The sequence below is a fragment of the Neovison vison genome, chromosome 2, assembly GCF_020171115.1.
Source record: "Neovison vison isolate M4711 chromosome 2, ASM_NN_V1, whole genome shotgun sequence".
Taxonomy (NCBI): Eukaryota; Metazoa; Chordata; class Mammalia; order Carnivora; family Mustelidae; genus Neogale; species Neogale vison.
Window position 1 is genome coordinate 11,201,523 of NC_058092.1, and position 26,607 is coordinate 11,228,129.

The window sequence follows — 26,607 nt, forward strand, 5'->3', positions numbered from 1 at the left end:
CCGGCCCGCCCCTTCTCTGCGTCGCGAAGGCAGAGAGGGCGAGGCGGGCTTTACGGCAGCCGCGTTGCGGCGGGGCGGGGCGCCGGCGGCTGGCGCGCTTGGCGGCAGCGGTGGGAGGCAGGCCGGCAAGCAGGCAGACGGAGTCGCAGGCGGGTGGCGGCGGCGGTGCTTGGTAGTGAGGGCGGGAGGGAGTGAGTCACTGAGCGTGTGTGAGGGAGGGAAGGAGCAAGCGGGCGAGCGAGCAGCTCGCGCCGTTCGCCCGCAGCACCAGCCAGGCCCCGCCGCCGCCCCGCAGCCCAGCGCCGAGGCCGGGCCGAGCCGAGCTGGGTCGGGCCCGGGCCATGCTGCTCACCGTGTACTGTGTGCGGAGGGACCTCTCCGAGGTGACCTTTTCCCTCCAGGTCGACGCAGACTTCGAGCTGCACAACTTCCGCGCGCTGTGCGAGCTCGAGTCCGGCATCCCCGCAGCGGAGAGCCAGGTATGCCGGGCAGCGAGCGGAGTCTCCCTCCGGGGCTAACCCTCCTGCCTCCGGGTCTCACGCCCTCCCTTTGCTACGGGTGAGAATTTGGGGGTGGCGGGAGCAGGATGGCCTCTCCCAGCCCGCCCCCGCGTCCGGGAGGGAGCTGGAATCGCTGACTGCCCCCACACACGCCGAGCGTGGGGTGGGGTGCCATGGGAGGGAGCGGAGAACCTGACCGCAGACGCACCCACTGCAGCCTAAGGGGCGCGTGGACAGTTGGGCGGCCCGCCCCACCTTCTGGCTCTCTGGCCTTTTCTCCCTTAATAATCCCTCGTTTGGCGTGGTGTGGACCTACGTACATTATGAGCAGCCATAGAATAGAAGCAGCAGCTCGAGGTTTGCAGGAATTCGTACATCCTGCTTCCCCAACCAGAAATACCAGTTTGGATCACTGTGGTAGGTTGTTGTGCATCTGCTTTTTTGGAGCGGGCTCCTGCTTAAGCAAACGTAATTTACCTTTAAATGTAGAGGTTTGCACTCTAAGTGAAGGAAAAAGTTTTGAGACTTCCATTACGTTGTTTGGAGGCATTTGGAAATGCCCTGTCCCTTTTCCCTACCACATGGCATTTCTGGTTAAATTCTTTTTTAAAAAAAAAAAAGGGCAATTTCCCCCCACCAAAGGGAGGGCAGTTATTAGTTCAATTCAAGTTGTCTGTTGCTCTGGTTTCTTCGCCAGAATCTCTCTTGATTTCAGGCCATAATTCAGAGTTTGGCTGGGTTCAAAGTTCGTTGCTTTATGAGGATATTTTTGTGAAAACGGCCTAGTATATTCTGGGTGTGATTCGCCTGTTTCATTTCCCTACCCTGCTGGAAGGAAGTTCAGCTGCTCTAACATTTCAAATAAGCAAAGTAATTTATTCTCAAAATGCCTTGAGGCTGCCCCCAAACAGAATTGGTGACGATAACTCTGGCCTTCATGTTTTAGCATGTTTTAACTTGATAAGTGGACCTTGGAGGACATGGTCTGAACATTAAGAAAATTATAGAAGTCCTGCAAGGCCCCAGAATATAAATCTTGATTTCCTACTGCAGTTATGAAATAGTTCCAAAAACTATTGCCTAACTACAGCGTGTTCTGCCCTGTGTTATAGTAAACAGATGCGTCAATATTTTGTTCAGAAGCGAGTATGATTCCTTTACAGTATGTGAACTTTGGAACCTTGGCATAAAGCTGAATATCAAGAAAGATTTTGTTTCAAGGTGCAAAGTGTCACTCAAATAGGTCAACTGATGAAAGTTACAAAGAACTTGGTAAAAGGGATTCTTTGAGCCTTTTTCTGTAAACAGCTAATCCACAAAAACTGAGGAACCAGTTCCTGTCAGTGAATCCCTCAAGTGGAGAGCTAGGAAAGGACAGTTTAATTAGGGAGGGACGCTCAACTCTTAAAATATTTGAAGGTGGCTTTTCTCTTACCCTGGTTATACTCACCAGCTGGTGGGGGAAATAAAAAATTAAGATGTAAGTTGATTTTGTTGTTATTAGGACTTGGAAGAAGATGAAGGTTGGCACTGCCTCAAATCCTGCTGGTTTTGAGTGAAGATTATGTCAGATTGGCACAGTGCAGGGTGTGAGGAGTACCTCAGTCACTGAACAGTCAGGCTGACTCCAGATTTCTTTCTTATTCCTTAGGTCACCTTTGGGCATTTACTTCCTTCCCAAGCCAGATTAGCATATGCAAACCTGGGCTCCCGGTACTGTGAACCTTGTATTACAGAGCGGTAAACAGCTCCTGTGTTTCAAGTTCGTTCCTGTTGGCTCCATTGTAACCTAACACAGATCTATTTTAAGATGTCTGGTGGTCGGTTGTCTTTTCAGTTGTTTGCCCATCGGGCGGGAACAGGATCCACCCCAGACACTTGAGTCATTTCCCTTCACCAAATCATAATAGTAAGCATCGTAATAGTTCTTACCTACAAAAATGTCGCTTACGTGCGGCCCCTCTCCCACCCCTTTACCTCCCAGATTCTCCCCTATTACTCATTTTCCCTTTCTTCCTTTCACAGTTCTCTTGGTCTCTTGACCTCTCTCCTCTTAGTTACCTTCTCCATTCTCATTCCTTCTCCTCCATTTTTAAAGGGATTTTTTTTCTTTTTAATGTTCCTGACTATTCTTTCCCGTCAAGATCTCCACCACTGATCTCCAAACTTTTTTGGTTATGTATCCCTCTGAGTAAAATGTTTCCGAACATACATCTTTGTGATATATAAAAAGTTACAAACATATGAACAAATGTGATACACATTGTATATATATTTGCACATATATGTATATAACTGGAAACATCAGTTATGTAATACACATGAAGGAATACCTTGTGTCCATTATGAACAACCATAAGATAGAATTTAAGGAAGGATGAACTCAAATAAATGGAATGAAAATTCCAATACTGTTCTGTTCCTTCATATTTAAAGAATTGCTTTGCATGCCTTCCCTGCATTGAGGATCACTGGTTTTGAATTCAGTCTTCCACATCAGCCTCAGTAGTGCCTAAGTATGCACTTGGAAAAGGTGTTAATTTTTAACAGCTCTGGTCTGATTATAGTAGTTATAATGTGACGATAACAAATTTAGACTAGAAACTATCTCTGCTTGTACATGTGATTAAAGCTGGGCATGTTCCATCTCTTAATACAAGTGTGGGCTTGGAAGCCCGTCATGGCTCTGTTTGATACTTTGATGCAGACTTGGCTGGGCAAACTTCAAAGAATTATCAGAACTTAGCTTCACTTTAAATTAACGTCTTTGTATTTTTGAAACATCATTATAATTTACCCCTGTAGGTGGCATGTGGTAAAGACGTGTGCAGAATGTGTAAGGACTCTGAAATGAAAGGCATATTTAAATACCAAATAATAGCGGTGACTGTATGATCCTGGAAAAGCAGCTCTGTACACAGCATGACTTGTGGTTTGTAAAACACTGTTTTAAATCCGTGGAAACTGAAATTTTCTGTTGTAGCTGGTTTAGACATGTTTATTTTCGCAGGTAATTTTTTCGTTCGCAGGTAATGTTCCCCCTCTCTCCGATAAATACCCCATATTTGTTAAGAATGACAATGTAACTTACAGGAAAAGATAAGGACAGTAAGTTACTACCTCATAACCCCCGAATAACTGCAGTTTGCTTAAGATTTTATTTACTTGAGAGAGAGGGAGCGAGCGAGAGCACCAGCATGGGGGAGAGGGTGAAGCAAGCTGTCCACTGAGCAGGGAGCCCAACGTGGGACTCCGTCCCAGGACCCTGGGATCATGACCTGTGCTGAAGGCAGACGGTTTACCCTCTGAGCCACCTGGGCACCCCTGCAGTTTACTTTTTAGTGGATTTTTTTTTCTGTGCTTACTTCCTTTTACATGTGTATCTTTTAAACACGATGGCCTGAACTACACTAACAGTTTCAACTTTCTTTGTTCCCTCAACACTACATTGTCAGCATTTTCCCATCGCATATCAAATTCTTCAAATTTATCATTTTAATGGCTATATCATATACCATCCTATCGATGTACTACAATTTATTTAACAATTTTCTTATTGCTGAGCATTTGAGTTGGGGAAAATTGGAATCAGTTATGAGTATCATTTTCATGGATATCTATATACTTAAGGCTTTGTCCCTATTTCTGATTATTTTCTCAGGATATATTCTTAGATGCGGAATTGCCAGGTCTTTTGAAAGGCTCTTGGTAACTGTTGCCAAATTGTTTTCCAGCAGGGCTGTAAAAGTCAAGCTGTTGCATGAAATAGTTTATGTAGATCACTTGACATACAATGGGCTTTCTGTTACTGGTAGATACTATTATGTAGCCATTCAGATGTGAGTCCAAAGATTTTGTGGCCAGTGTCTGGTCCTTACTGCTAGAAACATACTGCGATTTCTGCTGATTGAAGGCTCTCGTTCAGAGACCGGGAAATGTTTGATACCATGCTTACAGGTCCTGGAATTGTTCTAATCATACTGTTGTGGAATGTTCATTGAGAGGAGAATTCTGTCTCGAGGGTGACCCCTCTGGAGGAAGTCCTCGCAGGTGGGCCACTTCCACAGCTCGAGACTCGTAGCAGTGTCCGTTTTCCTGTTTGAGGTTCTCATCGCTGGCAAAACTAGAATTTTTAGCTTTGTGGCCTTTGAGTTGAGTGTTCGGGTAGGAAGCATCACCAGTGCCATTACTGACACTCAGTTTGTTTTGACTGGTAGAAATTTGAAACCATTGGTCTGATATTCTGTTAAGCTAGAAGATCATTCAGACTTATTCTAGGACTTAAGCTATAAAAAGATTGTCTTTCTTAGACTTTTAAACCTGTCTTAACAAAAAGAAATCCGTTCTTTGTGGCAGTTAACAATTTCAGCTAAGCTTTTGTTTATCTCATGTGTGTCCTTGACTCAAATGGAGTACGCCTGCTGCTCTGTCAGTGTGAAGGGTCTTTGCTCCTCACCCACATTCTCCAGTCGAGTATTTTTAGGAAGTGGGGCAGATAGCAATATTCCACACTTCCTATATGTGTTTGGTGCTGGTTATTACCTGGATCTTATTGTTAGATGAGGCTGTCTTACTTTGTAAAAAAAATTATATTGTCTGCTGAGCAAATACTGTGTTAAAGGAACACTGTGGAGTGATGTACGGTGTCTACAAGGTAGGAGACCAAAGAGGGAGGAGTTGCGAGCGTTCTTTCTTGCGTTCAGGGCAGGGGATGCAGTGAGCAGTGGACAGGGTTTAGATCCCTCTGGTGAGGATAGGCCCTTAGTGGATGGCTTGCTAGCTCTTGTTCGGGTCACCTGGTGATGCCCCAGGCCACTGTATGTGGTCCTTAGGGAAGATTATGGGCTCTGTAGTCAGGCAGACATGGTTCCACTCCTAGTTCTCTTCTTAATAGCTGTGTAGTCTCAGGTCACTGAACTCTGTATCCATTTCCCTGTCCATAAAATGGGAACAATAAGGCCCACCTCATAAAATGATTGACACTTTCATGAGAGGACGTTGGGAAGTGGGAGACCTCAAGCAGCCGTTCTGATAGAAGCGCACGTGGCAGTGGTGTTTGCTTGTGGCTCCTCAGGCTGAAGAGACTCCAGTGACCTGGTGGCCCGGAGCATTCTGATGCTGCTGAGTTTGATTTCCTGTTGTTGATAAATGTTCTAAGTCCAGTTAGAATGTGTCCACTGACTGTATCTCTGAATATACTGATAGTTAAGTTTCTGTACCCGGAAAATTAAGGAGTGGGCCGTGGACCACTTGGTCCCTTCCTTGTGGTGGCTTCACCGTGTTGCTGCCACCTTGTAAGAGCTGCCTGCGTGGCGTTTCTCTTGGCAAGCCTCTTCTTGCTGCATACCCCGACCCGTGACACTTGTCCCTTCCGATTTCCGGTAGTTTTCCCAGCAATCCCACACGTTGCTATAGGACTTTCAGGTTGTATTGCAAACAGTCTGTGTTGATTCTGTTGTACCTTTACCGTGTGGCGCTTAAATAAGGGAGAAGCAGAGAGTGTGACCAGATTGATGGAATGATGCGTGCAGTCTCTTGTAACATGTTTGAACTCTGTAGGTTGAGGGTAAGAACGAACATTACATTTTCTAGTCATGTATAGAATTTATAAAGTATCGGCATCCCTACAAACTCTGAAATCAGTTTCTTGTGCATCCTCAGAAGTATTCGGTTTTGGAAATTCGGTTTCCTGTCTGTCCTGTTCCTCACGTCAGTGCATATTCTGCGAGCAGATCGGACAGCTTGTTTTCCCCCGTACAGATCCTGTACTTTTCAGGTTCCGTGTCAGGCAGTCTGACTGTGAAAGCTTTGAGGGCACAAGAGGAAATGCTGTAAAATGGTAGTGGGGCAGAAAGACCTGGAAGGGACAGCTGTAGTGATTCTCGAGCCCCACCTGCTTGCTTGACAAATGGGGACTGTGAAGCCAGGACCAGCTGAGGGACGTGGCCCCTCTCGGAGCCAGGACAGGACTCGGGCTCCTCCGTTGGCCTGTGGCCTGGTGCAGAGCCAGTCGTTAGGGAGAAAGCCTTTCAAAGCCCGAGTTTGCTCTGAATGCCCCTCGGGGGCATGTGACAGTGTGGGGTAGGTTTCGTGTGCCTTCGTGGGAAAAGCACCCTGTGCCCTCCGTGCCCGTGCTTCCTGCCGCGCGGTGCTTTGTCTGCATTTCTGCTCTCAGGTTTTCTTCAGTGTTGGTCGCACCTCGTGAAAATGTTTTTATTAGTAGTACATCCCTGATCCTTTTTGCCATCTGTGTTTAGTTGTTCTTTTCTGAATTTCTTCCCCTTTCATCTTCCAGTCATAAGTGTGACCGAGCTTTGGGCATGGTAGGAGGGATGCAGAGCAGGTGGTGTTTGGAAAACTCGCAGACGTGCCGGTGTGCAGGATCGTGTAGAAGTGGACACACTGGGTGTCATGTCCAGCTTGGTGACTGTAATTAACAGTGCTGTATCATGTACTTGAAAGCTGCTAGGAGAGTCCATGTTTGAAATTCTCATGCCACACGCGCGCGCGCGGGCACACACACGACATTTGAGATATGGCGAGCAAAACAAAATCCTGTCCTCAAGTAGCTTACGTTTTAGTGGGGGCAGAAAGACAAGAAAGAAATAGATTTATAGGGGCGCCTGGGTGGCTCACTGGGTTAAAGCCTCTGCCTTCGGCTCAGGTCATGGTTCCAGGGTCTTGGGATCAAGCCCCGCATCAGGCTCTCTGCTCAGCGGGGAGCCTCCTTCCCTTCCTCTCTCTCTGCCTGCCTCTCTTCCTGCTTGTGGATCTCTGTCAAATAAATAAATAAATAATCTTTAAGAAATAGATTTATAGTATGAGAGGTGAGGGTACATTTTATTTTTATTTTTTTAGGTTTTATTTATTTATTTTACAGAGATGACAAGTAGGCAGAGATGGGGGGAAGCAGGATCCCCACCGAGTGGAGAGCCTGATGTGGGGCTCAGTCCCAGGATCCTGAGATCTTGACCTGTGCCGAAGGCAAAGGCTTAACCACTGAGCCCCCCAGGTACTCTGAGGGTACTTTTAAAATAGACTGATGAATGAAGGGCTCTGAAAAGGTAATGTTTCATCAGAGACCTTAAGAGAGAATGACTGGGGAGCACCTGGCTGGCTCAGTCAGCAGAGCTTGCAACTCTTGATCTCAGGGTCGTGAGTTCAGTTTCCACATTGGGCATAGAGCCTACTTCTAAAAGGAGATGACTGGGTAAAGAACATTCCTTAGGTAGAAGAGCAAGAGAAACAGTCCCAGAGGGAAATTGATCATGTTATTTGGGAACAGCAATTACAGTATGAGATGAAGTCAGAAGGAGAGCCAGGGACCCAAATGGTTTGGGCCTATTTGGTAACGGGAAGGACTTGGGCTTTTGTTCCAGGTGTGACTGGAAACCACTGGGGGGTTTTGAGCAGGGACAGACGTCTGATGAAAAGGGACGCTGGACGTAGTCTTCTGCTTTGTGCCGTGTTACTTCTCAGTGCTTCCTACTGTACAATCTTTTCTGGTCGTAGATTGTCTATGCTGAAAGACCTCTCACGGACAACCACAGATCGCTGGCTTCCTACGGCTTGAAAGATGGGGACGTTGTGATTTTACGACAGAAGGAGAACGCCGACCCTCGACCTCCAGTGCAGTTCCCAAGTAAGACATCCCTGACACCAGCATCAGAAGAGTGTTAACGTGGGCCGGAGCAGTGGACCGCGTCGGGTTCAGAGTGCAGGGTACAGGCTCTGACTGCCCCGTGGTTGCTGTGTAACCTCGGACGTGTTAACTTTCCTGCGTCCGTTTCATCACCAGCTGAGACAGGCTGTGAGAATAGTGCGCTCGCCGCCTCTGAGAGAGGCTGTGGGAATAGTGCGCTCGCCGCCTCTGAGAGACGCTGTGAGAATAGTGCGCTCGCCGCCTCTGAGAGACGCTGTGGGAATAGTGCGCTCGCCGCCTCTGAGAGAGGCTGTGGGAATAGTGCGCTCGCCGCCTCTGAGAGACGCTGTGAGAATAGTGCGCTCGCCGCCTCTGAGAGACGCTGTGGGAATAGTGCGCTCGCCGCCTCTGAGAGAGGCTGTGGGAATAGTGCGCTCGCCGCCTCTGAGAGACGCTGTGAGAATAGTGCGCTCGCCGCCTCTGAGAGAGGCTGTGGGAATAGTGCGCTCGCCGCCTCTGAGACAGGCTGTGAGAATAGTGCGCTCGCAGCCTCTGGCACACAGCGCGTCCGCGATCAACGCTCGCTTCTGCTGTTGTCAGTAATAACTTTATCCTTGGAAGGACTTAGGAGGCCACCTCGGCCCGTGATTCCTGACTGACTTTTGCTACTTTGTGCCTGGCCTGCTGCTGGCAGTCAGCCAGGCATGTGCCCCTCCGTTACGTGGTCTCATCACTGTTGTGGGGGAAGAGATTCCTCTTTATAATTTGTTATCACTAATAGATGAACCTCTGATTTTAAGCAATGTCTTCAGTGTTATGTAGCTAATAAATGAAGACATGGGAACAAAATGTGGTATTTGTTCCCATTGTACTGACCTTTATGAGCATTAAGCCGCCAGACCACCAAATTCTGTTCCTTCCCTGCCAGCCATGTTAATCCTGTGAAAGGCAGCTGTTGTCGGTCTTGATGTTCCGTCCAGATGAGGGGTTTATAATCTGGAATCCATGCATTGGGATTTAGAGTGATTCTGTGTCTTGAAAGAATCACAGAATTGGGTGGCTTCGCGCATGTGTGCATTTGATGGAGAAAGTCTGTAGCTTTCCTCAGATGCTCAAAGGGGTTCGTGATCTGTAGAAAGTTGACAAGGTTTTGAGAGGGAACTGTTTGATGAAATGTAATAGTGTTTTCCGTTCCCTGTTATCTTTGGATAGATTTCTTTCCACAGTGTTTAGTCATTAGGATGGCTGGTTTTATGGTTTGTGGTAACAGCTGATGGGTGTCTGGGTGACGATGACAAACCCCAGCTCAGAACACAGTGCTTCCATTCAGCCTGAAACTGGGGCTGTGAGGGACCATGATGCACTGTTCTCCTGGATCGGGGCTACAGCAGTCCCTCGGGGCTACTGTTAAACTCTAGAAAGAGCTGGGATTCGAACGTGCCAGTCAACAAAAACCAAGGCTGCTTTTGGTTAATTTGGTGAGATGGTTAGTTCTGGAAAGTGACTGGTTTTTGTTTTTGTTTTTTTCCCCTGCACTGTCCCATGTGGACCAGACAGCCAGTAGGTGGGGGTGGGGAGGGGATCTTGGTCTATCAGGTAAACAGGTTTCTCAGAATTACTCTGAAGTGAATGGACTCTCAAGATAAGTGTAACAGGGTTAGAGATAAAATTTCTCGACCCACCGAGAAGGCCCGCCCCTGTGTTTTGCCGGTTGGTATAGATTAACTCCCTCAAACGTGTACACGCACACATAAACATTTACTAGCTGCCCGCTGAGGTCTGTTTGGAGCAAGTGTCTAGTTGAACCCGTGCTAAGAGGCGGAAACTGACGCTGGAATTTAAGGATTCCCTCCTTCTGTTGATGTCCCGTACGCTTCAGGACGGCCTCAGACTTGGGACAGGAGTGACCCTCAGATACATTTTTGGGATTGAGGAGATGCAGATCCACTCAGTTCTAGCGCCCCATTCTCGCTCAGCTCTACTTTTTCTTTGCTAAGGTAAAAACTCCTTTTTAAGGAACAGCTTTATTGAGATACCATTCATATACCATAAGTTCACTCATTTAAAGGGTACAGTTCATTGATTTTGAGTATATTCCAAGTTGTGCAGCCGCCACTACAATCAACTGTAGCACATTCTCATCACCTTCAAAATAAGCTGTACCCAGTAGCAGTCATTCCGTCTGCCTCCAAGCCTCCTGGCCCCGGGCAGCCATCAGTCTACCTTCCGTCTCTGTGTATTTTCCTATTCTGGACATTTCATATAAATGGAATCATATAATATGTGGGTCCCTTGTGTAAGACTCCCTTTTATTTTCCTTTCGTTTTAATAAGGTCAGCCCAGCCTGCATTTTAGAACTTGGGAGTTGTATCCTTTAACTCTGTTCTATCTTTTGGTGCCCTAAGCACTGAGAGAGAACCTAAACATGTTCCCTTTTCTTCTGTTTGTCTCTCCTGTAAAACAGTTCTACCTGCTAGCTCCCCAGGGCGTAAGAATTAGCGGTGATGCACAGATGAAAGCATAAATTCCGACGACGAATGTGTTCAGCAGAAACTTGTAGACTTTTACATCTAAAATGGGTTCAGGTCCTTTGGATTGTATAGTATTCTTTCCCCAGGGTGTGCAGGCTCTTTGAAACATGTCAAAGCGGACTGGGATTTTTCTCAAGAATTACATTAGAATTATATGGTTATGTTTATTGAGACTAGCTTTCATGTTTTAAAAGCACAAATAAGTAAAAACTTGTCATCTGTCCTGGGATACTGTATAAGCCAAAAATCTAGGGTTACTACCACTGTCGGCACCCCCTTTTCTATTCTTGCCTGTGGGTTCACCCAGACTGCGGTCAGTTGAGAGCGGGAGCAGGGCCAAGGTCAGATGTCTACAGTTACCATTTACGACATGCCATGTACCAGCAAGTGCTGTTCCCTTCAAATGCTTGTTTTGATGGAGTCACTGGAAATAAACTTTGAACTGATTTTCCCCAACAGACTTACCCCGCATAGACTTCCGTAGTATAGCCGTGCCCGGCACGTCAGGCTCCCGGCAGCGCCAGCCACCAGCACAGCATTCCCACTCATCTCCTGGAGACATAGCTTCATCTCCTCAGGGCTTGGACAATCCGGCCTTGCTCCGAGACATGTTGCTGGCCAACCCCCATGAGCTGTCCTTGCTGAAGGAACGCAACCCGCCCTTGGCAGATGCTCTGCTCAGTGGAGACCTTGGTAAGCTTACGCGTATGGAAGACTGGCAAGCTGACCCGAGGGGAAGTGGTTCCATCGCAGCACGTGTGGAGAAACTCTGGCAGCTGGTGTGTTCGAGCCTCCGCATCACGCGATTGCTTGAACCTACCAGGTGCTCTCTGAGAGGTAGATCCGGGCTAGTGTCAAGGGCTGAGTTTACTGGCAGTAGCGAGAGAATTTTACATCTGCATGGAGTTCTGAAATCCAGCTTGACCAGCCTCCTCCATTGACCTTTTTTTCAGATTGTTTTCACAGCGCATAACCTGGGTACTCATATTTTAACCTGTTCAGTTAGACCCTCAGCTTGAGAGCACACCAGTAACTCAGCTTGCTGCCAGGTGAAATGCTTTTAGTTACAGAGAACATGTCTGGTGCCATCAGGCTGTATGGTAAAATGGAATGAACCCTTTTATTTTCTCCCGGCCCAAGTTTAATGGGAGCAGGGTTGTTGCCAACAGCTTGTTTGGAGCTGTATTTGATCCATTCTTATATTAAATAGAACATTTATTTTTAGTTAGCTTCATGAATAAAGTTTTTCTCTGTTAATTTCTCTAGTTTTATTATTGGGCTTATGAAACGGTACTGATTAAATTTTAAAACATGACAGATACTTAATAGCGCGTCCTTCAGTTGACCATCTTTTAAATCGAGGTAATACTTACCTAACAGAAATGCACAGATTTTTTTAAGTATACATTCATTGAGTTTTGGCAAACTCAATGTAACCACCCTAGTCAAGATACAGAACGTTTTTCTCACTCCAGAAGTTCCAATATATTCTCTGCGGCAAGTCAGTTTCCTCCCCTGATGGGCTGCTGCCATTCTGATAATTGTGGTTTCGATCTTCGTGTAAATGGAATCATACACTGTGTCCTCTCATGTCAGACTTCTTTTGCTCAGCTTAATGTGTTTCAGATTCATTCATGTTGTGTGTGTTAATAGTTCATAGGACCATCATTCTGGTGTCTTTGATTTCTTATGTAGCAGATCTAGTCGCCAAAGACCATGGTGATGGCAAGTTGAAGTTTATACATTTTTATGCATCCTCATTTAAGAAATAGCAAAATTAAGGTGGTTCTTGTAACACACATTTTCTAGCAAGCAATATTTCCTCTTCACTCATTTTCCTGCCTGTTATTCACCAGGTCAGATAGGTAGGCTAACAGTAGTTTGCATTTAACTTACCTGGCTTAAGGCAGAGGCTGTTATAAAGGGAATGAAACTAGAGGAAAAATAGGATTGTGGCGCATGGTTTTCAGTGGTGGTGGTGACGTTGATGGGTTTTTTGTTTTTTAATTGAAATATAGTTGACACACAACGTTACCGTAGTTCACGTGTACAACACCGTGATTCATCAGGTCTGTGCCTTACGTTGTGCTCACTGCAGACACACTGCTTGTCCCCACACAAACACTATCACAATACCATGGACAACATCCCCTGTTGTCATGCTGTTTTATCTCTAGGTAATAGGTTCATAAGGGCAGCCGGGGAGGAAAGCAACACAGCCATTATCTGCCACACAGATAATCATTTCCATTCATTTCAATTGAAATATTGTTATCTCTGGGTAAAGACACTACAATGGATAACTTCTTACAGGAAGAAATGATTTTTGCAAAGACTTAATTTCTTCATATTAAATTTAGGTGACGTACGTAGTCTTGCCTCAGAAAATAGCAAGTAAATGTAATTGTTCATTTAAAATAATTCTTAGGCATCCTTTCTGCATCTCTTTACAGTTGTATCTTGAGAAACTGTTTGATCTGGAAGAGTACTAATGAAGAATGGAAAAAGAGCGGTACTCAAGATTTTCTCCCTTATTTTTTTAGAGAAATTTTCTAGGGTCCTGGTGGAGCAGCAGCAGGACCGAGCCCGGAGAGAGCAAGAAAGGATTCGTCTCTTTTCTGCTGACCCTTTTGATCTTGAAGCTCAGGCAAAAATAGAAGAAGATATAAGGTAATGACCCTTTTCCTAAAGAGCGAGTTTTAGAGCATCCAGAGTTCCCAAATGACAGGTGACCCTGTGTCAGTCGGGCATCTGCTCTGAAGCAGCCTCCTTGTTTTTGTATTTGAGAGAGCAGTTCCGCCTTTTAGGTCTTTTTTCCTCTTCCGTTTTCCTCACACGTTGATTCAACGTGTGACAGTGGTACACGTACCTAACTTAATGACGTTCTCTTCTAAAAGTTGAGTGAAGACTCCGGGACTGGCCCACAGTGCATCAGCAGAGCAGCTGCAGGTAGATGACTATAGGACTGAGCAGCGGCCCCTGCTTGGTGAGACTGTTCGGGCAGCTCTGCAGGCTGCCTGACTGCAGTCTCTGGTGCTCGCTTCGGCAGCACATATACTGACTGCAGTCTCTGTCCTTAGACATAATGCGTGAGCCCTAGTTAAATTAAACCCAGGCTTGGGTGCAATCTTGGATCAGAGAGCAATCTCTGGACAGATGGAACTCTGTGGTCCTAGGTCTGTTTGCCTCCTGCAGCTCTTGCACTGGCCTCAGTGGACAGCTCTAGCTTCCCTAATGCGGTGGTCCTCACCTGGGGCTACATTAAAATCACATAAGAGGCTTTAAAACTGTAGGTGCTTGTGCTCTACCCTCAAATCTGATGGATCAGAATCTTCAGAGGTAGGGCCAGAGCAGGTACAGTGATGCTGATGCCAGCCTTGGTCACATTACTATCACGAGCTAGATGCTCTTCAGCCCCTTAGAGTGGAAGGACAGCCGCCCCCCCCCACCCCCATTCCGTTTTTGTTGCAAATGGTGAAGGCCTTAGTATAGTCTTCCCTGTCTTTTACGTGTTCTTGGTTTTCTGTGGTTAACTATAGTCTCCAAGCAGATAGATCAGAAGATCAGTACCATGCTTCATACCATGTCTCAAAACCTATGCCATTCAACTCACTTCATCTTACCACGTAGGCATTTTATCATCCCACATCATCGTGAGAAGCATGAGTACAGTACAGTAAGGTATTTTGAGAGAGACGCATTCATGGAATGTTTACTACAGAATATTACAGTTTTTCTGTTTTATTATTATTGTTGCTTCTCACTGTACTTCACTGATAAATGAAGCTTTATCTTAGGTATACGTACACAGGAAGAAACATAGTATATGTGTAGGATTTGGTACTCTTTGTGGTTTCGGGTGTCCACTGGGGGTCATGGACTCTCTCCCTTGCCGTATAGGAAGAACTATGTTCTTTGCAGTCATAGTCTTTTGTTACTTGAATGAAGCCCAACTTGGTCATTATATTATAATGTCAGCTTGGGAGTCAAATAATGGTTATTTTATTTTTTGTTTCTCTGACTACATCTGAAATCAGGGAAATTTAAGTTATTTGTCAGAATCAGTTGACAGCCCCAAGCCATTCTTGTTCTTTTTGATGAAGTGCCCACATTAATTGCATCAGTATATTAGTATATGAATATCTTTGAAAAAAACATCTCACTAGTTAAATCTACCCAGAGAAATAGAAAAACACATTTGTGTTCTCTGAACTAGACTCCATTGCAGCTCTAAGGGAACTTGACATAATTCTGAAGAACAGACATGTTCAATCCAGAAAGCAGGAGCAGTGGGAAGGAAAGTGGGGAGGCATCATAGCCAAACCCTAACACTGCCCTGTTGGCAGAGTAGCAGTTAGAGGGGGCATGTTTGTGTGTTACGGGGGGTGGGGGAGGTTAAGGAACTGGGGTAATGTGTACACTCTTTTTTTTCTTTTAAAGATTTTATTTATTTATTTGACAGAGATCACAAGTAGGCAGAGAGGCGCGGGGGTGGGGGGGTGGGGAAGCAGGCTCCCTGCTGAGCAGAGAGCCCCATGTAAGGCTTGATCCCAGGACCCTGAGATCATGACCTGAGCTGAAGGCAGAGGCCTTAACCCACTGAGCCATCCAGGTGCCGCAATGCGTACAGTCTTTTATTTTATTTTTTTTAAGATTTTATTTATTTGACAGAGAGATCACAAGTAGGCAGAGAGGCAAGCAGAGAGAGAGAGAGAGAGAGAGAGGAGGAAGCAGGCTCCCTACCGAGCAGAGAGCCCGATGCGGGACTCAATCCTAGAACCCTGAGATCATGACCTGAGCTGAAGGCAGAGGCTTAACCCACTGAGCCACCCAGGCGCCCCGTGTACACTTTTTTTTTTTTTTAATTTTTTTTTTTTTTAAGATTTTATTTATTTATTTGACAGAGAGAGATCACAAATAGGCAGAGAGGCAGGCAGAGAGAGAGAGGAGGAAGCAGGCTCCCCGCTGAGCAGAGAGCCCGATGCGGGACTCGATCCTAGAACCCTGAGATCATGACCTGAGCTGAAGGCAGAGGCTTAACCCACTGAGCCACCCAGGCGCCCCGTGTACACTCTTAGAGAATACCTTGTGCTTCTCAAGAGATTCTCCACATATAGAGCCCAGAATAGCCAAAATGACTGGTATTATCTCAGAATCTGATTTTGCTGAAACTTAACTTGGTCGGAGTCAATGCAAGGTCAGGAGTATACAACTAATTTTAGTTCATTTCTAAATTTAAGAATGTGGCATAAGAGAAGAGCCGTGTAATTCTGTCAAGCGCTTCCTGCAGTTTGCTTTGGTATGCTGCACAGTGATTACCCAGGGCACAACTGCACTAGGGTACGTGAGCTTGCGTATTTCCCTAGATTAAATAAACGTGCCTTCGATTTCCTGAAAAATTTCGTGTATTATTACAGAATGGCTGATAAAATGATTAGTTCAGTTGAGGGGGAGTATTACTGTGAAAAGGACAGGCACTGCAGGTTAGAGCAGGGGTTGGCAAGCTTCCCATGGATCGCCAGGCAGTAAATACTTTAGGGTTTGCAGGCCCCGCTGTCTCTGTCGCAAGGGCTCATTTGTGCCAGTGCGGTGCCAGCGTGGACCTACCTGATACGACCTCTCGGAGACCAGCAGTGCGGCTGCACTCCCGTGGGGGTGTTTTGTTTTTTTCTTTCCTTTTTTTTAAAGGTTTTTATTTATTTGACACAGAGAGAGAGAGTACAAGTAGACAGAGCAACAGGCGGAGGGAGAGGGGGAAGCAGGCTTCCTGCTGAGCAGGGAGCCGGATGCGGGGCTCGATCCCAGGACCCTGGGATCATGACCTGAGCTGAAGGCAGCGGCCTAACCTGCTGAGCCAGCCAGGCATCCCGTCCCATGGGCGTTTGTTCACACAAACGGATGGTGGTCCAAACTGGTATAATTTATCCCCAGTCTGGGGCCCCATTCTGTTTGTGCATCAGTCTTTAATTACGTTGCCCAGCCCCTGCCCTTGTTCCCATTAATGTTGGTAGTGTTTGGTGTTTTTAAAAGGAGGTTGGGAATGAAGGTACAGGAGGTTGGAGAAAGCTAGAATCCCCTTTTAGATCCTTTTCATATGTGGGAATAGAATATGTCTGGTGTTTGGAGGAATGGTTTGACAGACAAGTGAACTGTGTGTGTGTGTGTGTGTGGTTTTCTGAGCGATAGCAGGTAACTAGAGAGACATTTGCTCAGCATTTGCTGAGCATCTGCTCTTCTGTCAACACTGTGTTCTAGATGCTCTCCACCTCTTAGCCACACTATAATCAGAGCTGCTACACTCACTTAAAGGTAGAAAACCCAGTCTCGGGGATTAAGCAGAGACACAGTGCAGACCGTTAACACCCATATATTATATTTGCCAACTACTTCTAACGCACCAGACATAGGAAATGTACCCAAATGTCTAGTAAATCCTCTGTTAAAATTGAAGCATTCGTGAAATTCTCACATTCTACAGAATTAAAATGTCGTGACCCTTATACTCTGGAGGTTTATTCCTGTTTCTGACCTCATAAAGGGAGCAGAACTGTTTTGCGGGAGAAAGCCACGTGCAGGCCTTCAGATTGGCTGCCAGCTGCGTCTCACCACCTCACCTGTTCCAGGAGAGAGCACCGGTTCCCATTTCCATGACTCAGCTGCTGTAATAGGGGCAAAAGAGGTGTACAGATGTTGGGTTGGTTTTTCCCGCAGTCAGTTTAGTGAAAGGAAAACTGTGGAGGTTCCAAGGCCTTGGGGCTCAGGCAGGAGGCTGCCCTGCAGGCAAAGGAAGAGCTGGTGGAGTGGCCTTATTTGACCTCCTTCTTGGGGCGCAGGGGCTGGTGTGGCCGCAGTTCTTGGGGCGGTGGACAGCGTGGGGGTGTGGGCAGGCAAAGCTCTGGTGGCCGATGATCTTGCCGCGGGTGTGTGTCTGGGCCAGCTGGCCGGGGGACAGCTCGATGGCGCCGCCCCGCAGACAGAGCACCAGGTGCAGGCTGGACTCTGCGGCTGCTGTCGTCAGAGCGTCCGTCTGTCAGCGCTTTGCCCGCAACATCAGACCGTGCTCTCAGGTGGGATGCTCCCCTTGACTTGATTTTGGCTTTGATGCTCTCACTGGTATCACTAGGCTCAACCTCTAGAGTGATGGTCTTGCCCGTCAGGGTCTTCTCGGAGATCAGCAGCTCGCTGAAGAGAAAGCCAAGTCTGTTTTGAATGTTGTGACTTTGAATTAGATTCCCCTCCCTGGAAATAATGATCTTACTGTGCTTGGTTTTGGTGTGTTACAGGCAACAGAACATTGAGGAAAACATGACGATAGCTATGGAAGAGGCTCCTGAAAGTTTTGGCCAAGTAGTGATGCTTTATATTAACTGCAAAGTCAACGGACACCCTGTGAAAGCCTTCGTTGACTCAGGTGACATCTTGGTCTTTGTCTCTCTGTCTGTAGGACATTCTGACCTGACACGGGGAGAAGAGGGGGCCTGATGCCTGTGAAAGCGGGCAGTAGCCTGGACTGCTAACGAGCCTGGGGGTCACTTCACTTGCCTACCTTTTGTTTGTATCAGGTTTATTTCTTAATCGTTTCTTCATTGGTTTTGTATCATGCAGTATGTGCTTTATCTTCCTACCCCCCTGATTGGGCATCCTGAATTTTTAGGATACCTCTGTAAGAAGTTTGCGAGTACATGGGTTTAGAAGAAGGAGCCGTGAGAGGCAGCAGTGTGGGGCGTAGGTCAGACCAGTACCTCAGCGTGGTCTGTATGGCAGCCCTTTGCCGGGAGCTGCGAGAAGTCGAAGCATGTATGAATCAGGGCTCTTGCCCTGAAAGAACTTGACCGCCAGGTCAGTAGACAGGGAGTTCCCCACCTGAGATTGTGAATAGTGCCTGTACCAGCTGGTACCTTTTCTCGCAGTAGTAACTGCTTTTCAGTCAGACCATACAGAGCACCGCGTGGGTGTGGCTCATTGGTCTCGTGTGTCTTTTTTTTTTTTTTTAATAGTTTGCATTTTAAAGATTTTACGTATTTATTTGACAGAGAGAAATCACAAGTAGATGGAGAGGCAGGCAGAGAGAGAGAGGGAAGCAGGCTCCCTGCTGAGCAGAGAGCCGATGCGGGACTCGATCCCAGGCCCCTGAGATCATGACCTGAGCCGAAGGCAGTAACTTAACCCACTGAGCCACCCAGGCGCCCCAGTCTCGTGTGTCTTAATCCTGGGTAGCTCACTCAGCCTGTGAGATGGTGGGATGAGCTCCTGGAGTAGTGAAAGGCCCAGTTCAAGTAGGACTTCCTGCATTCGTTCATCCACAGCTATCTGAGCTCATGCTCAGTGTTTGTGTCTTGAGATACATACGTTCCTGAGAGAAGCACATTTGCTGATAGTTTTAAAAAAGTGTGTGTTGAATGCCGTGGGGCACTTGGCGCGAGTGTTTGGGAGGAAGACTCACCGACTGGAGCTTCATGGGGCTCGTATGAGTGAGAGAGACAGATGCACACATAAGAGACCCTAAGGGTAACATTCAGTGTTTACTGAGCCCTTACTGTGTGCCAGGCAGCACACTTGGTGCTTAAAATAGATCATCTTAATTTCACTTAACCTTCAGGTTACCGCAGGGAGCTGTGTTCAGCTATTAACCCTGTTTTGTAGATGAGAAAACTTAGGTGATGTCGCTCTTCAGGTAGACAGAGCCCATGAGTCGTGGACTTCGGATTCAGCCCCAGATCTGTTTGATACCACAGCTCAGTGACCGCAAAAATCAGATGCATGTTGGCTAGCCGTCGAGACCACATTCTTCCTCCGACTGGGCTGCTCAGGCGTGGCTTCCCCCCAAGAGCCGGCATCGGAACTGCCCCGTCTCCACAGGCAGAGGAAGGGGCATGGAGCCGAGGCTTGAGAAAAGGCAGGAGAGTGTTGAAAGAGGCCCTTCTTGTCTTGGGCTCGCTTACTTTACAACAATAAGTAGCTTTTGTGCAGTAGAAAGGGGAGAAAGGAAGAAAAGAGAGATCGCCTTCTCCAGTTTTTTTTTTTTTTCCTTCCTTTTCGCTGGACCTTCTTGACTCTAACCTTCCTTAAATGCCAAGAGCTTTTAGTACCCATACGGTGTCAGGTGCCTCGTGAGTAAAGTGAATGTGCAGTGATGGGATTGAATGAGAGAGGAGAGCACTGGGCAAGGCCAGTCAGCTGCAGAGGAGGCGCGGTTTGACCGGGGCCTTGAGCACGAGAGGGATTCATAGAAGGGGGGGGCACTCCCTCCGCAGGAGGGTCAGCGGGAGTGAGAGGCAGAGGGAACAACTGGCTCCTGTCGAAGTGAGGGGTTTAGAACAGAGTAAAAGGCTGATAGCTGCATCTGTTCGGGCTGCTGTAAGAGAATTCCATCAACGGAGGGTGGGGGCTCATACACAACAGATTTCCTTCTCCTAGTTCTGGAGACTAGGGAGTTCTGGATGAAGGTACAGGCAGGTTCAGTGTCTTCTGAGGACCCACTTCAAGGTCGCAGACGTTCGTCTTCCCGCTGTGTCCTCACATGACAGAAAGAGTGAGGGCGCTCTTGGGGGTCTCTTGAACAAGAACACTCATCCCGTTCTGAAGAGTTTCACCTCCATGACCTGATCCCCTCCCACACGCCCCACCTGCTGATGCAGCCACATTAGGAACGTGATGGTTTCAACGTAGGAGTTTTGGGGGGGACACAGACATCGGTCTGTAGCAGCCAGAAGCACTTCGGCCGGGATGAGGTGGACTGTGCAGCTGTGGCGAGGGGGTGTGAGGCTGATCTTACGAAGAGGAGGAGCCGTGGAGGATGTTTTAAGACTGAAAACAGTGACCGATCTGGAAAATTCTATATCCCTCAGGGTCAGAGTCAGAACTATTTCCCTTGCTTTAAATTATACCTCTGCAGAGTGGTTTGGAAACCAGAGAAATTGTCCACTAGTGAGGGGAATAGGGGGTGAGCCACACTGGTTGCTATAGTTAGAAGAAGGAAGGTCAGAAATAGAAATTGCATAAAACTTACTCACAGGGTTGGAGCAGAGTCTGAGAGTGGGGAGAAGGCTGAAAGACAGGGAGTCACACGTGAACAGTGCCGAGTTTTATGTTGCAGGAAAGTAATTTCATTGGTAAGAGAAATCCGAGGTGAGCACTACTTGGGGGAGAAAGGGCTTTATGCCTGTTGGCTTCGAGAAGGAAATGTCCAGCACACGGCGATAGACTAGAGTCCATTTGAGACTAGGACCACATGTAGGGGAAACAGAGACTGTCTGTCTCCTGCCCAGGCCCCTCTGGCTGTACAGGTGAACACACGCAGGAGAGGACCCTGACTGCCCTCTTGTCCTGGGGCATGCTTGTTGGTGCAGAGATGGGGAGTTCAGCTGTTCCTTGTTGGAGAGACTGCAGGTTTCACCTGGTAAATTACACTGTCCCAGAGTCTGAAGTAAAAATAATCTAGTAAGATGTTTAGAGATACTTGGTGAAGACGGAGCTGAGCGTGAAGTAGTGCTTACCTTAGCATTCCCTATCTGTAGACACGGGTTCCCCTCCAGGTGGTTTTGCTTTCTGTCTGTAACGTTTTAAAATGTCATCCAATTATTACATTTCAACAAAGTATTCTTTCGTTCCCTGCCAGGTTTCTACACTGTTTCAGATTCCAGCGTGGAACTGAAAGTTGAATTCAGTGTGGTGGGAACAGCTAAGGGCTAGCTTAAGCTCGGTGTGAGTAATTGTACTCAGACAAAAGCTTGGGGGTGTATTTGCTCTCTGCCCTGTTCTCAGGCTGCATTTTTTAATCTTAACACAAGTGTGGGCTTTGTTTTTATTCTCTGATGTTTCCCTCCACCTCCAGGTGCCCAGATGACTATTATGAGCCAAGCTTGTGCAGAAAGGTGTAACATAATGAGGCTGGTGGACCGTCGGTGGGCAGGGATCGCCAAAGGAGTGGGCACCCAGAAGATTATTGGAAGGGTACATCTAGGTGAGCAAAGGCACTGTGGGAGTCTTTTCAGAGTAGCAGATTCTTAAAAATTTATTCTTCATAGGTTTATCTGATCCGGCAAGCCTAATCCCCAGAAATGTTAAATCCTCTGTTCTGTCTATATTACGCATGTACATGTTCTAGCTGGTTATAAAAAGATCAGTCACTGTGTACTTCCGTGTTCCTGCTCCTTAGAATCCCTTTCAACTATTTTAGCTCATTTCTTTTGGTGCCTGCCTCCATATTTCAAAATAACGTGTGTGTTGTGCTCTTACTGATACGTAAATACTGGAGAGAGCTGAGCCATCTAATTGAAAGTGGTTGTTTTCCGTTTGTGTCTAGTATTATGTTTCTTGTAATAATTCTTTTGTTTCAGTCTTTTGGGATTCTATGTGTTACTCCATCCCCAAACACTTACCTAGTTGTGTAAATCTTTCTTACGCATTTCTTCCTGTTGACGGTTCTTCTGGAGACTGGACGGGTGTCCAGAACTGCGCCACAGCTGCTGTCACAGAAGTTCCCTTCCTGGGTCCAAGGCCGCTTTCCCTTTGCTGTTAGATCGGATCACGCGCGTTCCTTTCTCACTCTTTGTACTCTTGCTCCTGAGCCTGTTAGAGTACAGCTTCCAGTAGCTGCCCGAGAGAAAGTAAGGGAGGAAACTGAGTCCTTAAACATCCGAGCTTGTCTTTTTTTCCTTGTATTCTACCAGTCTGGCTAAGTTGGAAATCATCTTTGTTTTCCACAGTTTTTGTCAGTGTTGCTGTAGAGAAGCTGGCTGCTGTCCCAATTCTTGGTCCTTTATGTGAAAGATTTCTTTCCGTTTCTGAAGCTTGCAGACTCTTCTGTGACCTCGGCGTTCTGAAATTTCGCAGGGCTGGACTCAGGTGTAGATCTGTCTTCCGCTGTGCTGCGTCCTTCGCACTCCTGCACCCTCCCCCCTCCTGGATGTCTGTTGCTTGGGTGGAATAACCCATCTATCCTGGGCTTGTCTTCTCGTTTTCTTTCTTTCCTCTTTCTCTCTTCATGTGTCCTGGGTGTGTTAATTGTTTGCCAGATTTCCTCAAACTTGCCTTCCAACCTTTCTATTACGTTTTGCGTTTATTTGACTTCTGTGTTAGATGCTTTTCTCAAACGTCTGGTGATCCTTGGCATCTTCTCGTATTGAAACTGGGACACCGGAAGGCTATTTGGAAGATGACTTGGGTGGGCAGTCATGGCAATTGTGGGGGATCTGGAAGTTGAAAGAGAGAAAAGGGGTAGAGCTCAGTAAACTTATACTTCATTCCCCTGGGTTTCAGTTACCTGCTTGCTGTATCTCTGTCTCGTTCCCTGCCCACCTCTGTATTGCCCTCTTGAGAAAATAAACCCCTGGTCTGCTGTGGGGGTGAAGGGAGGAAGTCACCTGACTGAGCAGAGAGAACCCCAAGATCTAACTGTGCCTCCCATAGAGACTTTGACCAGTCTTCCTGCTCTGGACCCACCTCTACCCCTGTTTGCACAGGACCTTATTCATCGCCTCTCGGGAGTTCTGAGATACGAACTGGCTTGCTTCCCTGTTTTCCTTACTGTCCTCTGCCTTCTTTTACAAAATTATGTTTCAGTTGTTGTGTCCATGATTTTTGTCCTTAGTGATTTATACCTTAAAAAAACAATTTTAGGGGCGCCTAGGTGGCTCAGTGGGTTAAGCCGCTGCCTTCAGCTCAGGTCATGATCTCGGGGTCCTGGGATCGAGTCCCGCATTGGGCTCCCTGCTTGGCGGGGAGCCTGCTTCCTCCTCTCTCTCTCTCTCTGCCTGCCTCTCTGCCTACTTGTGATCTCTGTCTGTCAAATAAGTGAATAAAATCTTAAAAAAAAAAACAAAACAATTTTATTGTAAATTTTTAAGGAGTAAATGGAGGTAAATATATGTGTTCAGTCCTTCATCTCTAACCAAAATTGTTCTTTTTCTTAATACTTTAAATCCTTTTGAGTGAGACTCAACCACTAGGTACCATTTGGACTTAATCTCCTTCTGGCCTATTTTCCATGCATTTTGTTCTTGCAGAAAAAGCGGTCATATATGGGGCACGTGGGTGGCTCAGTGTGTTTAAAACCTCTGCCTTCAGCTCGGGTCATGATCTCGGGGTCCTGGGATCCAGCCCCACATCAGGCTCCCTGCTCAGCGAGGAGCCTGCTCCTCCCCCCACCGCCTGCTGCTCTGCCTACTTGAAATCTCTCTATGTCAAATAAATTAAAAAAGTCTTTAAAAAAAAAAAAATAAGTGGTCGTATGGGGCACCTGGGTGGCTCAGTGGTTTAAGCCTCTGCTTTCAGCTCATGTCATGATCTCAGGGTCTTGGGATGGAGCCCTGCATCGGGCTCTCTGTTCAACAGGGAGCCTGCTTCTCCCCCTCCCGCCCTCCTCTCTGCCTACTTACAATCTCTGTCTCTCTGTCAAATGGATAAATAAAAATCTTTAAAAAAAAAAAAAAAGTTCAGCTTATAATCACAGTTGTGCTGAGAAAAGAGTTCATTTTAAAAAAAAAAGTGGTCATATAACATAGAAAAACCATTTTGTGAAAAAATAACATTTTCTCACTATTACTGTGTATTTCATAAGCATCATTCAGATGCATACCATTTTCTTCTATGGGTTTAAAGGTCAAATTTTAGGATAAAATTTTCCCCCAATATTTTATTATTGTAATATGGCAGTGGTAGTTTTATGCACATTTTAATTTTTTCTTAGTCAAGATTCCCGTAAGTGAAGCTATTGAATCAAAGGTTATGAATCCGTAAAGGCCCTTGATGTATTTCTAACTCGTACAGAGTGGCTTTCCCAGTGCTGAATCAGTGTTTATCTTGAGGTCCTTATATAATCAAGGATTCTTTTTTTTTTTTTTTTTTTTTTAAAGATTTTATTTATTTATTTGACAGAGAGAGATCACAAGTAGGTAGAGAGGCAGACAGAGAGAGGAGGAAGCAGGCTCCTCACTGAGCAGAGAGCCCGATGCGGGACTCGATCCCAGGACCCTGAGATCATGACCTGGGCAGCGGCTTAACCCACTGAGCCACCCAGGTGCCCTAATCAAGGATTCTTAGTTTTTACTCCCTTACTGTACAGATTAAAAAAGGCTGGTTTTTTTTTTCATTGTAAGGTTCTTTTCTTTTATGGCAAGTGGTAGTTTCTGCCCATTTCTCTCTATCTTTTGTAATATATTTGTCTATTAGAGTTTCTGTGTTTTCTTTTGTTGATTTATATAGACTTAAGAATAGTTTAAAGGGGCGCCTGGGTGGCTCAGTGGGTTAAAGTGGTAATTCTACCATATTCGTCAAGAGCAAAGCCATTGTAATACCCTTAAGATCTCAGCAGGTTTTTTGTTTTTTGTTTTTTTGTGAGACATGATGCTAACTTAAAATTTTATATGGACTGTTTATTGTAGGAATAGGCGAGATACTCTGGAGTAATTTCCCCTTCTAGATGTCAAGACCACAGTACTAGAACAGAAACAGACCCACGTTTACATGAATCTTGATAAATGAGAGAGGCAGTCTTACAGAGCAGAGGGAAGTTTTCAGGAAAGGTGCTAAGACAACTGGGTATCCATGTGCAAAAAATGAATCGGAACTTGGACCCTGTCTCTCACACACACAAATGTCAGTTCAGGGTTGATGAAAGACCTTGATGGGAAAGGCAAAGTCAGAGCTTTTAGAAGAAAATATAAGAGAATATCTTGCATGGGGAAGGGGTTCCTTAAAGGTTAAGAAGGAAATTATTGACAGATTTGGCCATATTAAGATTAAGAACTTTTATCAAAAAGCATAAAGAAAGTGAACAAACATAAAGTAGGAAAGAATTTTTATAGCACATAGGACTAATAAAGGATTTAGATTCAGAATATGTACATTCTGTGTGTTGTCTGTCCTCCATCTCAGTGAAAAAGACAGTATAGGGGTGCCTGGGTGGCTCAGTTAAGTGTCCAGCTCTTGATCTCAACTCTGGTCGTATCTCAGGGTTGTGAGTTTAAGCCCTGCTTTGGGCTTCACACTAGGCATGGAGCCCACTTTAAAGAAAAAAGAGAGAAAAAGAAAAGTTTGCAAAAAAATTACAGAAAGGACTGAAGAGGCACTACTTTTTTTTGTTTTCTTTCTTTCCTAATTAGAAAGTGAACAGAGCGAGGGGAGGGGCAGAGGGAGAAGCAGACTCCACACCAAGCCTGATGCCAGGACCCTGGGATCATGACCTGAGCCAAAGTCAGATGCTTAACTGACTGAGCCACCCAGATGCCCCATGCACTATTTTTTTTTTTTTTAAGGTTTTATTTATTTATTTGACAGAGAGAGATCACAAGCAGGCAGAGAGGCAGGCAGAGAGAGAGGAGGAAGCAGGCTCCCTGCTGAGCAGAGAGCCCGATGCGGGCCTCGATCCCAGGACCCTGAGATCATGACCTGAGCCGAAGGTAGCGGCTTAACCCACTGAGCCACCCAGGCGCCCTGCCCCATGCACTATTGAACAGGAAACCCAAATGGTTAAATATATGAAAATTTGTTCATTATTAATCAGGGAAATAGAAAATTACTTGCCAGATTAGCAAGATTTTAAATCTGATAATACCAAATGTTGATGAGAATGTGGGGCATTGGAAGTTTCATACACTGCTAAAAACATTGTAGGAAATAATTCAGCGTCACCCAGCGGAGTTGAGCCTAATGTCCCCTAGAATTCTCTGATTCCATTTTCTTTGATACGTATATGTACTGTCAGAGAAACGGAATACACACCAGGAGACAAGGACCAGAATATTCAGGGGACATTGCTTATCACAGCATAAACCTGAAAGCAACCCAGAAAGTTCCAGAGCAATAGAATCAATAAATCAGTTGTGGTCTGTTAGACATTATAGTACTCTAAGGGGTGATTTATAGAGAAAGAAACAGAGTCAACATGTACAGGGATAAATCTCAAAATACTTTCTGAGTAAAGAAGCAAGTA

General features: G+C 46.1%; 1 protein-coding gene across 2 annotated transcripts in view; it reads left to right on the plus strand.

Annotated features, from left to right (window-relative positions):
• Positions 1-283: 283 nt before the first annotated feature.
• DDI2 (DNA damage inducible 1 homolog 2) overlaps positions 284-26,607 on the plus strand; it is a 44,589-nt gene continuing 18,265 nt past the window's right edge. For both annotated transcript variants that reach the window (XM_044237226.1, XM_044237228.1), the window contains exons 1-6: positions 284-479; positions 8,013-8,142; positions 11,133-11,366; positions 13,217-13,343; positions 17,957-18,084; positions 21,508-21,636. In XM_044237226.1, coding sequence (XP_044093161.1) covers positions 342-479; positions 8,013-8,142; positions 11,133-11,366; positions 13,217-13,343; positions 17,957-18,084; positions 21,508-21,636 — 886 coding nt within the window. In that variant the 5' untranslated portion in view covers positions 284-341. The remainder of the gene's footprint in view (positions 480-8,012; positions 8,143-11,132; positions 11,367-13,216; positions 13,344-17,956; positions 18,085-21,507; positions 21,637-26,607) is intronic.